Genomic DNA, 16,137 nt, shown 5'->3' with positions numbered 1-16,137 from the left:
CACATGCCTTGTAAAAATTCATAAAAATGTGACTGAGCAACGGACGACTGTATCAATGCAGATTTTCCTCGCGCTTTGGACTTTGAACCCTGGTTAACAAGCAGATATGCTGCGAGTTCCTGCAGCGCTGTCAGAATACATGCAATGCGCGCGTGTATTAGAAAACATAACGTTCTGCAGTTTATTTACTAATTGTTTAAGGCCATTTCGAGATTTCAATCATCATACAGTAACCAGCAACAATCACCCCTTCCTCTTCTCATTGAAGACATGCGATGCAGTCCTAAACAGTCTCTCTCTGTCGGTGCTTGTAATGATTTTTGCGTCTTTCTCCGACAGTTTAAATGCTTCCACACTGCTGACGTGTGTGCTGCATAATAAAGAGTGCGCACCTCTCACTCTGCGCTGGTTGCTATTTGATCGCGTCATATCATTGTTCGATACAATTTATTCGGTCTTTTCGCTTATTCGGCCGAATAATTTCGGTTGCCGAACGTTCGGTGCATCCCTACAACTCGGCTGACCGAAACACCCTTACAGTAGGAGAGCATGAAGCTTCTTTAGTGGCTTCTTCTAATTAGCAGGCTGCCTGTCTTTAGGTTTTGACAGAGAAGGACCCGTGTCGGTTGTGATCTTTTGTTTTGGGAGGCATGGATTGGTACGAGTTCTGACTACCCCTCGGCGTCAGCTTGTCCTCCTGACCTTGGTGGCGACAAAGTGTGTTGTGAACTCGGCTTACTCTCTGCTTTCCCACCTCCTCCTGCAATATCAAAGAATTTAAACGGACAATCTAGCGTGAAGAAATGCACATCCTCCAGCCCTGTCAGGACGGGTGATTGAGTTTATTGGAGCAGAAAAGGAAAATCTCCCCAGGCCGCTGCCACTCAGCCCCCCTGTTCCTCATTGTGATGTCACTTGGGGGAGGGGCCGCTCATTTCAGAGGCCCAGCTCGACCCGTGTCTGCTGACATAACCCCAAATGACACTTCCACATCCACATACATTTTAATTTCTGTTCTCTTTTGCTCTCACTTCCCATTATAACGTAGACTGTATCTGTGTGTGTGCACTTTCACAAACACACACATACTCGCTGTGCTCTTGTTTGATCATGTCATTACTCAGTCATCACTGTTTAATGGGTTTTAACAGCTGATGTTTGGAGCAAATGTTGGCTCCTTTTAGACCCAGTTGGTACGCTTGGGGCCATAAAGACTGCCTCTCCTATCTGTCCGCAAAACATTTGTCCTCTTCTTATTTGCCTGTAGACGCTTTCTCGGATTTGCTTATTCATTTTGGTTTATAATGGCCATGCATGCAGCCTTTTATTTATTAAATGACTTGATTGAGCTTTTGTGAAGAGACATCTGCAGCGGGTTTTTTTCTGTTCGCTTCTGCTTCACTTATTTTCACTGACTCAAGCAGCCAAAATTTGACAGATCTGCAAATGAGACTCTTGGAGCGGGTGGTTTTGTACCTTATAGATTAACAAGTTCCTCATTTGGTATTTGAAGGGGAAGTGAAAGGCTGTGGTGTACATTTACTCAGGGGTGTCCATGTGATGTTATTTCTTCGAAAAAAAAGATTTTCTTCTAACGCTTCATGTGAATCAGTTAAGGGAATATTCTTTCTTTCTTTCTTTCTTTCATCTCTATGGACAGCATGATATCAATCACCACATAAAATAGTTTCAGTAATTTTTTTCGCTTTGAGTTTTGTACTCTTATTTTTTTTGCAACATTTTTATTTGAGGAAAAGAAATGTATACTTTTATTTGAATTTAGCCTAAATTAATTTAAAATACTTAATAGTATTTTATTTTTTCATTAAACATTAGATTTATCATTTTACCTGAAAATCAAGTTATTAAAAAATAGTTTATTAGTTATTTATTTAAATTAGCAATAATAGACTTAGACTTCCTTTATAAATGAATAATCAGAAGTTATACAGCTATAATGTAACTTCATGATGGACATAAATTCAGAAACATACTTTGCTGGAAAATTCTGACATAAAATGACATCCTGTAATTAGTGTATTGTTTTGGGCGTATCTTTCTTCTCCATGTTGGCCAGATGACTTTACACTACAAATTTTAGTATAGCAGAAAAAAACCCAGAATTGCTACAATTATGTTCAATACCTTACAGAAAACCAGCTCATTTATTTGACACTGTTCAGCCCGACATGTTGAAAGATAAGTTAAAAAGTAAAGTTAGAATAGCTTATATAATAAAAATTATATTAAAAATATTGCATAAGTGGTTACGCCACTATAATATTAACTTATGATTGTGTTAATGTATCACATGCTTAAGAATCAAATCAAAATTATATTCTGTGATAAATGAAATCTTTCCATGTTTTTTATTTTTTTACGTAAATTAAATCCAAACGTTACTTTACGTTATTACAAGGCTATATTGTGAGTCCTTGTCCTGTGGTGTGTGTTGAGTATTGCCGTCTGGCTGTTGGGTCAGGTCACTGTCTGACAGACACAGACTCTTGCAGAAACGCATACATGACCATTTGGAGCGATGCGGCCGTGCTCGACAGTGGTGATGTCATGAGTTGAAGCACAGAGGTCCTCTGGACTGCATTGGATACAAACAGCAAGTGTTCTTTCTTCTGCAAAGTCACTGCTCCTTCTCGCTCGCTGCCAGCCCAGCACTCACTTGCTTTTTCCTCCAGTGCTCAAGCCAGCACTGATATCATTCCTCGGCTCTCCGCACCCCCCTATCTTCTTGCCAGCCTGGCCACTCGCAACCTGAGCATGACACCATCACATGCACACACATAATGCATGCACTAAAGAAATCTGTATGTTGAACTTCTAGAAAAGTGTTGAAGAGAAAGGACAACGTAGCAAAAGAGCCATGTTGTTTTCCACCCCGTATCCCACTTTTCCTTCAAGTGGTTTCTGACAAACACGCTTTCAGAGTCGAGTAATTGGGGTGTCCCTCATGCAGGCCTTTCTGGCTTCGTGTGGAACGTTTTTCCATTATTGCACAAAACCTCAATTGAGCGGAGAACCCACCCCCTCCAATACACCAATCCTCTCTGCGGTTCTTGCACTTCCTTTACGATTCCAACTCACCCCCATTGCCGCCCCCTCATCCAGGAGTGAAGATGGCCTCATTTGCATCAGACAGTGTTGTTGACTCCTACATTTAGCAAACTCGTCTGACTCTAGAGAGTATGCAAGTTAGTTTGTTTTCTGCCATAGGAGGAAAAAAATGAAAAAGGTTTTTTTTTTTCTTTACATCTGGCATTTCTGACTTTTATAAACTCAAAATTGCAAGAAACGTGTTAATTCTGACAAGAAAAGTCTAGCATTTCTGAGAAAAAAAATCAGAATTGTGAGATGAAAAAACAAAGTGATTACATTTTTGGCTGAAACACAAAAAAAGAACAGAATTGTGTGATTATAAGCTCAATTCAGAGAAAATCTAAATTGCAAAGATGTAAACTCAAAAATTCTGAGAAAAAATGTCTGAATTGTGAGAACTTGAAATTGAGTTATTAACTTGCAATTGTGAAAAAATGGCAAAATTATGAGATATAAACTCAATGTGGAACGTTTTTCCATTATTGCACAAAACCTCAATTGAGCGGAGAACCCACCCCCTCCAATACACCAATCCTCTCTGCGGTTCTTGCACTTCCTTTACGATTCCAACTCACCCCCATTGCCGCCCCCTCATCCAGGAGTGAAGATGGCCTCATTTGCATCAGACAGTGTTGTTGACTCCTACATTTAGCAAACTCGTCTGACTCTAGAGAGTATGCAAGTTAGTTTGTTTTCTGCCATAGGAGGAAAAAAATGAAAAAGGTTTTTTTTTTTTCTTTACATCTGGCATTTCTGACTTTTATAAACTCAAAATTGCAAGAAACGTGTTAATTCTGACAAGAAAAGTCTAGCATTTCTGAGAAAAAAAATCAGAATTGTGAGATGAAAAAACAAAGTGATTACATTTTTGGCTGAAACACAAAAAAAGAACAGAATTGTGTGATTATAAGCTCAATTCAGAGAAAATCTAAATTGCAAAGATGTAAACTCAAAAATTCTGAGAAAAAATGTCTGAATTGTGAGAACTTGAAATTGAGTTATTAACTTGCAATTGTGAAAAAATGGCAAAATTATGAGATATAAACTCAAGAAAAATAGTCAGAATTGTGAGATAATTACCGTGTAATTACATTTTTTTTCCCCTTATTCCATGGTGAAAATAAGCTTCCATAAGAGAGGCTAGACCAGTTGGAGACAAACTAAAAAAAACCTGTATAAAAACCTTTATGCACTTTCACAAGCATTACTGTAACAGTTGTGGTCATAAGCAAAAATAGCAGTATTCTTACGTGTACCATCAGCGTGCATGATTCATTAGGGAGAGAATAACATGTAAAAGGTAGGATTATTGGCTGCTTTGGTTGTTTGGATTTACTTTTCCATTTCTCCTCTTTAGCGGGAGGTTTTTAGCTGAGTGGACCATGGAACATTTTACAGGCCCTTTCATAAATGGCCCATTCAGTTCCCTCAAACTGCTCTCAAAAGGATCCTGTGTCACTACAGAAAGCTCTGATACAAGCAAGAACATCCCCTGCTTGAAGACTCAAGAACTATACGATTGTTTTCACTCTTTTCATTTTAAATGACAACTCAAGTTCATGTTATTCCGAAGATCCTGTACTGTTCAAAAGTCTGGTGTCAGCAAGATATTTTAGTTTTTTGTTATTCAGCAAAGACTTTCAATTTAAAAATTTCAATTTCAAATAAATGCTATTTATTTTAACTTTCTGTTCATTTATAAAAATCAGCATCAGCAAATCAGCATATTAAAATGGTATTTGAAAAATGATATGACACTGAAGACTGGAGTTATGCTGCTGAAAATTCAGTTTTTCATTACAGGAATTAATTTCATTTTGAAATGTAGGAAAAATATAATAGAACGGTTTATTTTAATTGTTGTAATATTTCACAGTATCAATGTTTTTGCTTTATTGATGATCAAATAAATGCAGCCTTGGTGCGGGTAACAGATTTCTCTCAACAGTGTGTATTTTAAAAAATATTCCCCCAGAAATTTTGAAGAATCTTAATGTGAGGGTTTTTTGTTGTTGTTTTGTTTTGTTTTTTCCCACTCAACATCTAACACAATGCTTTTTAAGGTCCAAAAATGACAAAAACGCCTACAAGTTGTGCAATATTCAGAGTCTAGTCATCATAAAGTCACTATTCACTCACAATCCTGCCCTCCAGCGAGCCAATAATTCGAAAACCACTGTGACTGGATCATTGAGTCCCAGTCGTTCCCAACCAGTTCAGTGATCAAATTGTTCTTTTAAACTTGTTCTTTTCGATAAACTGTTGATCCGGTTCATAAACTGAACTGATTCGTTCACAACTCAATGATCCATTTGCAATAGTTAGAGTTAACAGCTCATTTGAGGGGATGGTTATCAGGTAATAACGGTGACTTAAATTTAGTCGTTCCACACGAAGCTATCCACTTCAAAAGACTTGAGTTATAGCATATAAGAACCCAGAATCAGAATGAGCTTTATTGCCAGGCATGTTTACACATACAAGGAATTTGTTTTCGTGACAGAAGCTTCCACAGTGTAACAGAATGACAGTGACAGAACAAAAAACACAGATAATAAAAATAAAAATAGAACAAGTAAATAAGGAATAAAAATATATAAATTGACAATTGTGTGTGCAGGTATATGACAATAGACAGTTGTTGTTGTTGTTGTAATACGTGTTAACTACTATTATGATGCTTTAAAAATTAAGCTTTTTTGTTGCTTAACAGACATGGCTACTGTTGATTTACATAAAATGAAAATCTAAATGAAAATGTGCAAATCATGGCCCCTGTTGGGAGCGGGAAGAGAACTGCTTCATATTGGCCTGTGCCGGCACTCAAGGTTAATTTTGTTAATTGAGTTTTAATTGAAAAAGTCAGTGATTGACGGCTGCTCTCTCATTAGACTTATCTAGTTTACCAGCAGTGACAAATTGCTCTGCGTATTCTACCGGCCTCATAAAAGGTGGACTAATCCCACCGAGTCCTTTCCATTACTTTGCTACAGTGCTAATTTCACAGTTAGCGGACCTCTGAAGCAATCTTAGAAATGTTAGTTAAGCATTTGCGCGATTATTCCTTGTGTTCAGAGCAACACTGCAAATGTCTTCGCACTTCACTGTGAGGGTATGCAGTCCACTCTCTCCAATACTGTCCCGTAATGAACCGGCCGTTTGGCTGACCCGTTGAATGAGTTCAAAATCCACAAGCTGTCAGGCTGTCTAGCTGACCTGAAGTGATTGTTTGTTTCGCAGAGATGTTTCTCATTCTGTACATTATTTTCAGTCAGTTTGGTGTTCTGCGAGGTCCACGGGTCAAGAGTGTGAGTTCAGGTGAAGGAAATGGCAGTAGGTTGACTCAATGATCCATTTGCAATAGTTAGAGTTAACAGCTCATTTGAGGGGATGGTTATCAGGTAATAACGGTGACTTAAATTTAGTCGTTCCACACGAAGCTATCCACTTCAAAAGACTTGAGTTATAGCATATAAGAACCCAGAATCAGAATGAGCTTTATTGCCAGGCATGTTTACACATACAAGGAATTTGTTTTCGTGACAGAAGCTTCCACAGTGTAACAGAATGACAGTGACAGAACAAAAAACACAGATAATAAAAATAAAAATAGAACAAGTAAATAAGGAATAAAAATATATAAATTGACAATTGTGTGTGCAGGTATATGACAATAGACAGTTGTTGTTGTTGTTGTTGTTGTAATACGTGTTAACTACTATTATGATGCTTTAAAAATTAAGCTTTTTTGTTGCTTAACAGACATGGCTACTGTTGATTTACATAAAATGAAAAGCTAAATGTAAATGTGCAAATCATGGCCCCTGTTGGGAGCGGGAAGAGAACTGCTTCATATTGGCCTGTGCCGGCACTCAAGGTTAATTTTGTTAATTGAGTTTTAATTGAAAAAGTCAGTGATTGACGGCTGCTCTCTCATTAGACTTATCTAGTTTACCAGCAGTGACAAATTGCTCTGCGTATTCTACCGGCCTCATAAAAGGTGGACTAATCCCACCGAGTCCTTTCCATTACTTTGCTACAGTGCTAATTTCACAGTTAGCGGACCTCTGAAGCAATCTTAGAAATGTTAGTTAAGCATTTGCGCGATTATTCCTTGTGTTCAGAGCAACACTGCAAATGTCTTCGCACTTCACTGTGAGGGTTTGCAGTCCACTCTCTCCAATACTGTCCCGTAATGAACCGGCCGTTTGGCTGACCCGTTGAATGAGTTCAAAATCCACAAGCTGTCAGGCTGTCTAGCTGACCTGAAGTGATTGTTTGTTTCGCAGAGATGTTTCTCATTCTGTACATTATTTTCAGTCAGTTTGGTGTTCTGCGAGGTCCACGGGTCAAGAGTGTGAGTTCAGGTGAAGGAAATGGCAGTAGGTTGTTAGTACAGTGGCTCTCAGTTAGACGCAGTCGGACAGGCCTACAAAGGGCTTCTTCAGCACCGTGTCCCATCACCGACTGGCCTAGAGAACAGAGGTTTCTCACATGGCCTGTGAGCGGGAAGCAGAGCACTGTTAAACACATTCACCCCACCTCGACTCGCCTTAATGCCGAGGCTACTTTTAGACCTGGAGTCATAGCTACTGCAGGCTTTTCCACTTGCCTTTGTGATAAAGAACTGGCAGGACTCATGCGGAGCCTCTTAATTGATGTGTGTAATGAATAGGGCGACATTAGCGCAGTGGGGCACATCTGTTGTCCTAGCAGGAAGTTAACTAAGCAAATAGTGATTGCACACAGCAAGAGGATGCTACTCAACACTACACAATACACAGTGCCATCAGTGCACTTAAAGCTTCGCTAAATTAATAGTTGACGATATGAGTTCTTTAATGCTGTTGCTGATATCTAAAGAGCAAGGTTGTCAATCTAATGATGATAAATACAGTAGAGTTAGTACAATTTTATCCTGACCTGATACATGCATCACTGTAACTAAATGAGCTCATATTATACAAACGGTTTAATATAAGAATAACAAAAAGTGTATTATTCATTGACAAGTATTGATGTTTTAGAATGGACTCTTCTGCTTATTTTAATCAGCTGAAAATGGTAAAATATGGATTAATCAGTCAGTCACTGATCTGAATGTTTACTGCTTTAGAGAAAATATTTCCAGATTTTACATTGGACATCGAGTGATGACCCAACACAGCTTGCAAAATTGTTTTGTACAAAAGTATTGATTAATTATTATATATTATTAATATACATAAAGATAAAATATGATTATTTTTATATTGTGATATTAATATTGTAATATTCATTTATATAAATTTATTGCTAGTATATTTATTATCTAATTAAATATATACTTTTAATAATTTTTCCAGAATTATATGCGTGTATAGATAGATTTATTAGCCTATATCATTTATTTCTGATTTGAAATATGTTTCACATTGTTATATAATTTATTCCTGATTTGAAATATGAAAAGTAGCTTTGACAAACAAAGTCTTTCTCTATTCAAATAGACAGGAGCTGTAGTTACATGAATGGAAATATCTGCCCAGGGGCTTTACCAATATGGCCGCAGAGTGAACTAACTCATCTTAAAGGGACCTAGAGAGTTTTGTTTATGGAGAGTTTTGTTCATTTTGTTTTTGGAGATCAGGGCATGTCACACAACCATGTCCATGTTGGCATCTGACAAATTTTACTTGCGTTCACCAAGTGGCAAATTCCTTTGTGTTAAATATTATTAGGTTTGATGTCCTTTAATTTCAGCAACAACAAAAATAAGAGAATTTTCTTATATAGTTTATGGTTTCATTATTTGCATTTAGCTTTTTTTTTTTTCACCTAATGTCCTAAACCCTATTAGACTGCAGCGCATTTTTGTATCACAACCCTCCCAGATAAGAACCACTGGTGTATTTATTATGTATGTGCTCATTGCAGTGTGTTAATGTATTTCATTGACTTTGTATATTGATTTCTCCTGTTTGTGTTTACAGAACCAGTAGCATTCTCAGCAGAAACCACCCTCCCGACAAGAGACCCCAAAGCGATAAGCAGCCTGGTACCCCTACACACGAGTTTGACCCTACAGGTAAATGTCTTTCTTTCACACTCTACTCATACAGAATGGCAGTGTTTAGCTGTACTAAATGCTGTCCTGACTGCTCGTGTGTGCGTGTGCTGTGGACTGAAGCACACTGCTCCTCTCACAGTCTCTTCAGACTCTAAAATGGAAACAGTTTCCTCCACACACAGCACAGATGGAAGGCTGTGCCCGTCCACTAACTGCAGTGGCACGGCTTTAAACAGCGGCATCATTCATACTTGCTGACCATAAACGATGCACATGTTCCTGGCCCCGGTTTTGGCAGTTGAAAGACATTGTCAGTGTGTTTTTCTTTCAAGTTTTGCCTCTGTTTTTCCTCTGGTGAGAGTAGAGAAGGAAAAGCAGTCCTGTGCATGGCCGTTAATGTGAGGTTTATGGTGGAGAACAATGTGATAATCGTATCGATTAAAATGCGATTCACATTGTTTGGATGGGGAGATGTTTTCCTGTTTGATTGAAAGACGAGTGAGATGTTGACAGAATTTCATCAGGGGTCTTTTTAAAGATTTCTGAGCTATTCTGAAGCAGGTTTCACATGTGCATAGTATGTTTTACTGGTTTGATCTAACATAAATATCTCACTTTCACATGTTAGAGAGAATAGCAGTGAATGGAGGATGTTATGCATGTTTATTTCTGATGTTCCTTTGGTGTTGGACTCACCTTTTCTGATGCATGACTAAAACATCTTAAGCACGGTGTGGTGTTCAGTGTCCTCTGGGGTTGGGCGATATAACTTAAAATATAAAATATTTTTTCATTCTTTTGACAATATTTGATATTGTGTGTTTGTTTTGAATTGGCATATTTTTGTTTTGTTTTTCAACCAAGCAACCATTTTTGTCCACTACTTTCAAAGTGATTAATGCAAAAAAGTAAAATACAGTACAAATTGAGTTAAAAATAATCAATAATGCAATACTATGAAACAATTTTTATTTATATACACCAATATAACATTACAGTAATGCACAGTAATATTTACAGTAAAATATATATTTTTAAATTAGATATGTAAAATTAAATATTTCAGCAATGACACAAGCGTTGGAGTTGAATCAGAGATTCAGAGTGCTGCTGAAATGAGTCCTAAAACCCAGGAACAAGTTAACATTTTTGCATATCCGGTTCCTTCAGCCCGGGTTTTTTGAAGAAGTCTTTGGTCAAATGCCTGAAATAAGGTCTATGGTCAACACAAAACCCTTTGTTTGTTGATTGATGTTTGTTGGTCACAACTTATTTTCTGCAACGGTCCAAGAACAATGGAAAAATCCTGTTGGGTTTTTGTTGAGGGGTCCAGGATGATGCTAACTTCTAGCTTGGCCTACAAAAAAAGTCATCGCTCAGCACTCTGATTCATGGAAATGGATTCAACTTACAAACATCAACACAGTTTTGCTGCTTAAATTTTAAGAGATAGTGTTTGAATATCTCTGTCCTTACATTCTTTTGCCCTCAAATTGCAAAATTACCTAAAAGCCGAACAAAATATATAGTAAAAAAAACAAATTAGAATCATTGCACTATTCACAATGTTGCTTAATCTTACATTTCCAGGAAGTTCATTTGAGAATACATTGATATATCGCCCAACCCTAATGTCTTCCCAATATCTCTTTAGGAGTGTCTGAAAAGTGTGGCTCTTTTGTGTGATTAATTTCAGCCCAAAGTTGTATAGCCTTGCGTAATGATGGAGACTATTGTTATAAATCGTATACGTTCCGTTAAACAATATCACTGATTACATTTTTGTGAGACATTCAAGTAGGCAAAGGCTAATCAAGGCCACAGTTTACTCTCTTGTGTTATGATTAACTATGATTAACCATATTTCAAGATGAAAGCAAAAACCAACATCCTTGCGTAATCGTTTTTGAGAATGTTATCTCTCGTTAAAGTACTTTTACCTCAAACTCTGTTTATTGGTTCTATCTGCATCTGTGCCAAGCATTGATTTCTGGGTTAACACCTGGGGACCTTAATACCTAAACAACTTATTAATCATTTCGGGGGAGACGCTTTGTTAATATGCAAGACCTTGGGGATTTGACTGCTTATCAATAGACAATGACCCATTCCAAAACAGCCACACTGTGTATTTGTGCCATTGCTCATTTTTTTCATTTGAGTCCTCTCTCTGTGTCCTCTGTGATATGTGTGTGTGTGTGTGTGTGTCCCGTGTTGTATCATGATGTTGTGTGGCTCAGACGTGCTGGTGCAGAAGAGTGGATTTGTAGTGGCTGACAGGAGACCTGAGTCTTGTGGTAAGATGATCGTACTGTTGCTGTGTTTCTAGTTTTGTTTTTACTCTTGTGCAGGTGATTCTTCTCCAGCACTGTGAAGTTCAAGTGTTATCAGCGTTTATTTATGTTCAGCTTCCCCGCTGAGTTGATTTTGGGCTCTGTGTGTATTATTGGTAAATAACAGATAGCATTATTCTTAATGGTTCAGAAGATAAAGACTGAGAGAGTCTGGATTCTCTGTTTAAAGGCCTGATAACTGTTACAGATATACTTGAACTATTACATGATATACTTAGAACTTACTGATGATTTTTTTTTTTATCAGTGAGCAAAGTGAAATGTTTGCACTACAGTTAAAGTTTTTAAAAACTTTTATATTTGAATGTATTTTAAAATGTAATTTATTCCTGTCAGTCGAAGCTGAATTTTCAGCAGCTATTATTATTACAGTTCGTATCAATGTTGAACACAGTTGTGTTACTTAAAGGGATAGTTCACCCAAAAATGAAAATGCTGTCATTAAAAGGTGGGGTAAGTGATTTCTGGTAGTTAATGTTGATATTTCAAATCACCAAAACAAACACGCCCCTACCCCAAAAGGGTCTCGCCCCTATTTTTATAGCTCCGTTGAATTGGCATATTTTTGTTTTGTTTTTCGACCAAGCAACCATTTTTGTCCACTACTTTCAAAGTGATTAATGCAAAAAAGTAAAATACAGTACAAATTGAGTTAAAAATAATCAATAATGCAATACTATGAAACCATTTTTATTTATATACACCAATATAACATTACAGTAATGCACAGTAATATTTACAGTAAAATATATATTTTTAAATTAGATATGTAAAATTAAATATTTCAGCAATGACACAAGCGTTGGAGTTGAATCAGAGATTCAGAGTGCTGCTGATTTTGACTGCTTATCAATAGACAATGACCCATTCCAAAACAGCCACACTGTGTATTTGTGCCATTGCTCATTTTTTTAATTTGAGTCCTCTCTCTGTGTCCTCTGTGATATGTGTGTGTGTGTCCCTTGTTGTATCATGATGTTGTGTGTGGCTCAGACGTGCTGGTGCAGAAGAGTGGATTTGTAGTGGCTGACAGGAGACCTGAGTCTTGTGGTAAGATGATCGTACTGTTGCTGTGTTTCTAGTTTTATTTGACTGCTTATCAATAGACAATGACCCATTCCAAAACAGCCACACTGTGTATTTGTGCCATTGCTCATTTTTTTCATTTGAGTCCTCTCTCTGTGTCCTCTGTGATATGTGTGTGTGTGTGTGTGTGTCCCGTGTTGTATCATGATGTTGTGTGGCTCAGACGTGCTGGTGCAGAAGAGTGGATTTGTAGTGGCTGACAGGAGACCTGAGTCTTGTGGTAAGATGATCGTACTGTTGCTGTGTTTCTAGTTTTGTTTTTACTCTTGTGCAGGTGATTCTTCTCCAGCACTGTGAAGTTCAAGTGTTATCAGCGTTTATTTATGTTCAGCTTCCCCGCTGAGTTGATTTTGGGCTCTGTGTGTATTATTGGTAAATAACAGATAGCATTATTCTTAATGGTTCAGAAGATAAAGACTGAGAGAGTCTGGATTCTCTGTTTAAAGGCCTGATAACTGTTACAGATATACTTGAACTATTACATGATATACTTAGAACTTACTGATGATTTTTTTTTTTATCAGTGAGCAAAGTGAAATGTTTGCACTACAGTTAAAGTTTTTAAAAACTTTTATATTTGAATGTATTTTAAAATGTAATTTATTCCTGTCAGTCGAAGCTGAATTTTCAGCAGCTATTATTATTACAGTTCGTATCAATGTTGAACACAGTTGTGTTACTTAAAGGGATAGTTCACCCAAAAATGAAAATGCTGTCATTAAAAGGTGGGGTAAGTGATTTCTGGTAGTTAATGTTGATATTTCAAATCACCAAAACAAACACGCCCCTACCCCAAAAGGGTCTCGCCCCTATTTTTATAGCTCCGCCCCACACATACGTACGCAACGATTGGACTGACGATGGCGGAATCTGCTGTATTATTATCTGCTGTATTAAACATATTATCTTACTTTTCGGGCACACTTTGGGAGCTGACGCTTGAAACAGACAGTGGAGGAGGTTTAGACACTCCAGGCTTATAGGGTGTTGAAATTAATGTGTCTTTATCATAGCTGAAGGGAACGACAATACGATTGCAGATGAACAAACAAGCGAACATGACACACGAGCATATTCAAGCAAAAGTCAGCATATATTAGTTCTGTGAAACAAAGCAAAACCAATGTTACTCACCTATCGAGAAGAAATAAAGCAACCTCGGCGTCCGATCGCAGGCCTTCCTGACATCAGTGCATTGAACAGTAAAGTTGAAGTTTATTCAACTTTAATTTAATTCAATTCAATTCCATTCAACTTTATTCCATTTAAGTTTTTCACTTTGGAACATTCATTCACGGATTTGCGCTACTGTCTTCACACACAGACAAAACTTACTAGAGAAGTGTGACATAATATACCTCTGTAAATAAATACAATATAAATAGGGATGCACCGAAATGAAAATTCTTGGCCGAAGCCGAAACCGAACAAAATTAAACACTGGGCTGAAGGCCGAATACCGAACACGGTTTTTCAAGTTTTTTCCCCATGTATTTTGCCCAAACAAAATTTCACCATTGCATAAATTAAAAAGCCAAAATGTGCTTTTTACTGTTTTGTCTTGCTTTTCAAAAAAATAAAAAATAAATTACAAAACAACAATTAAAAAATATTTTAACACTGAACATTTTTAACATTCTAGCAGACACTATACCAACAAAGCACAATTTAACTTAAAATGAATAAGTGTGTAAAATAATAATTTTTGGCCATCTTGAATCAGGCATGTTTTTTTTTTTTTTTTTTTTTACTGCACAATTAAAATTAACATTCTAGCAGACACTATACCAACAAAGCACAATTTAACTTAAAATGAATAAGTGTGTAAAGTAGTAAATTTTGGCCATCTTGAATCAGGCATGTTTTTTAACTGCACAATTAAAAGCAGCCTTGCTGAGAAAAGACTTCTTTTAAAACATTAGAAAATATTACAGATCCTAATTTGAACACGATGTGTGAATGTTATAATAAATGTATTAAAACAGAGCTATTGTAATGATTATTATCATTATTGTCTAACTTTTAATTTTATTTTACAGAACAACAGTAAAATTTCAATACTAACATTTATGAATGTTTATGAGAGCTGTTGCTTTTTCTCAACTTTTATTTTGGCTGAAACGCGCAGGAAGACCTCAGTGCTTATTTTTGTTGACAACAGATTTATAAATGAGTCTCATTACGAATACGTTGTACGTATCGCATTGTCACATGCCTTGTAAAAATTCATAAAAATGTGACTGAGCAACGGACGGCTGTATCAATGCAGATTTTCCTCGCGCTTTGGACTTTGAACCCTGGTTAACAAGCAGATATGCTGCGAGTTCCTGCAGCGCTGTCAGAATGCATGCAATGCGCGCGTGTATTAGAAAACATAATGTTCTGCAGTTTATTTACTAATTGTTTAATGCCATTTCGAGATTTCAATCATCATACATTAACCAGCAACAATCACCTCTTCTCATTGAAGACATGCGATGCAGTCCTAAACAGTCTCTCTCTGTCGGTGCTTGTAATGATTTTTGCGTCTTTCTCCGAAAGTTTAAATGCTTCCACACTGCTGATGTGTGTGCTGCATAATAAAGAGTGCGCGCCTCTCACTCTGCGCTGGTAGCTATTTGATCGCGTCATATCATTGTTCGGTACAATTTATTCTGTCTTTTCGCTATTCGGTTCGGTTGCCGAACATTCGGTGCATCCCTAAATATAAATTCACGTCTCGCACACTTTAATGCCCTTTGAATGTAACGTGTACGTTCCCTTGGAACTGGAATCATGGCAGAATTTCATGTTAAGTCCACTTCGCGGGGCACTTACAGTCGAATAAGATAACGCTTGAATGCTGCCTGAACAAGAGACCTCCTTACTGAAAGGAAAGTGTTGACTGGTGTCACTATCTCGCGAACGCACCGGCGGATCTCCTCCAAATTCGGGGATCCCTTCAGCTCGAGGAGCCCTCTCAAACGCCACCCTCCGTGCGGCGGTAGCCCCCCTTGATCGCTAGATCGGTCGGTGCCGGACCGCGAATTTAACAACCCGTAACTCCCGGACCCCAGGAGCTATCGATGCGGGGGTGGTCTCATTCAAAAGCGGGCTTATAGACATACACCTGATTTGCGTTCGAGAGGGTTCCTCGAGCTGAAGGAATCCCCCGAATTCGGTGCGGATTCGCCGCGCCATTACGGAGATATGGCCGTTCAAAATTTCAATGGTTTTCCATAGACTTAAGCTTTAAAGCGTTTCATCCAGGTCGCCAGTAGCAAACAATGGAGCACGCTCTGCTGGACAAACTAAGTAATTACAGCATTTCAAGCATTTTATCTGCGTTATATGTTCTGTAAAAAAAAAATTCATATCGGCGGCATATTCTCCGATACCGATATATCGGCGACCGGCTCGTATCGGCCGATAATATCGGCAAAACGATATTTCGGTCGGGCTCTAGACAGTACCTCGACATGTGTGTGGTGCTGCTGACGCTGGAGCCGGTGTTCTGACAGAATGTCCATCTCTCTTAGCTCATCGTCTGTATATTCT

The 16,137-nt window shown here is 37.8% G+C and overlaps 1 protein-coding gene across 3 annotated transcripts in view; it reads left to right on the top strand.

Moving 5' to 3' along the window:
* The window catches only part of LOC107586229 (rho guanine nucleotide exchange factor 12-like), a 61,618-nt gene that overhangs the window by 13,461 nt on the left and 32,020 nt on the right, over nucleotides 1-16,137 (top strand). For 2 of the 3 annotated variants that reach the window (XM_016273488.1, XM_016273487.1), the window contains exons 3-4: nucleotides 9,084-9,178; nucleotides 11,401-11,457. In XM_016273488.1, the coding sequence (XP_016128974.1) occupies nucleotides 9,084-9,178; nucleotides 11,401-11,457 (152 nt within the window). The remainder of the gene's footprint in view (nucleotides 1-9,083; nucleotides 9,179-11,400; nucleotides 11,458-16,137) is intronic. The other variant, XM_016273489.1, reaches the window with a different exon arrangement.

The sequence above is a fragment of the Sinocyclocheilus grahami genome, unplaced genomic scaffold (assembly GCF_001515645.1).
Source record: "Sinocyclocheilus grahami isolate Dianchi unplaced genomic scaffold, SAMN03320097.WGS_v1.1 scaffold79.1, whole genome shotgun sequence".
NCBI lineage: Eukaryota > Metazoa > Chordata > Actinopteri > Cypriniformes > Cyprinidae > Sinocyclocheilus > Sinocyclocheilus grahami.
Note: the sequence above shows the minus strand (reverse complement) of the source record. Positions and strands in the feature narration are given on the sequence as shown.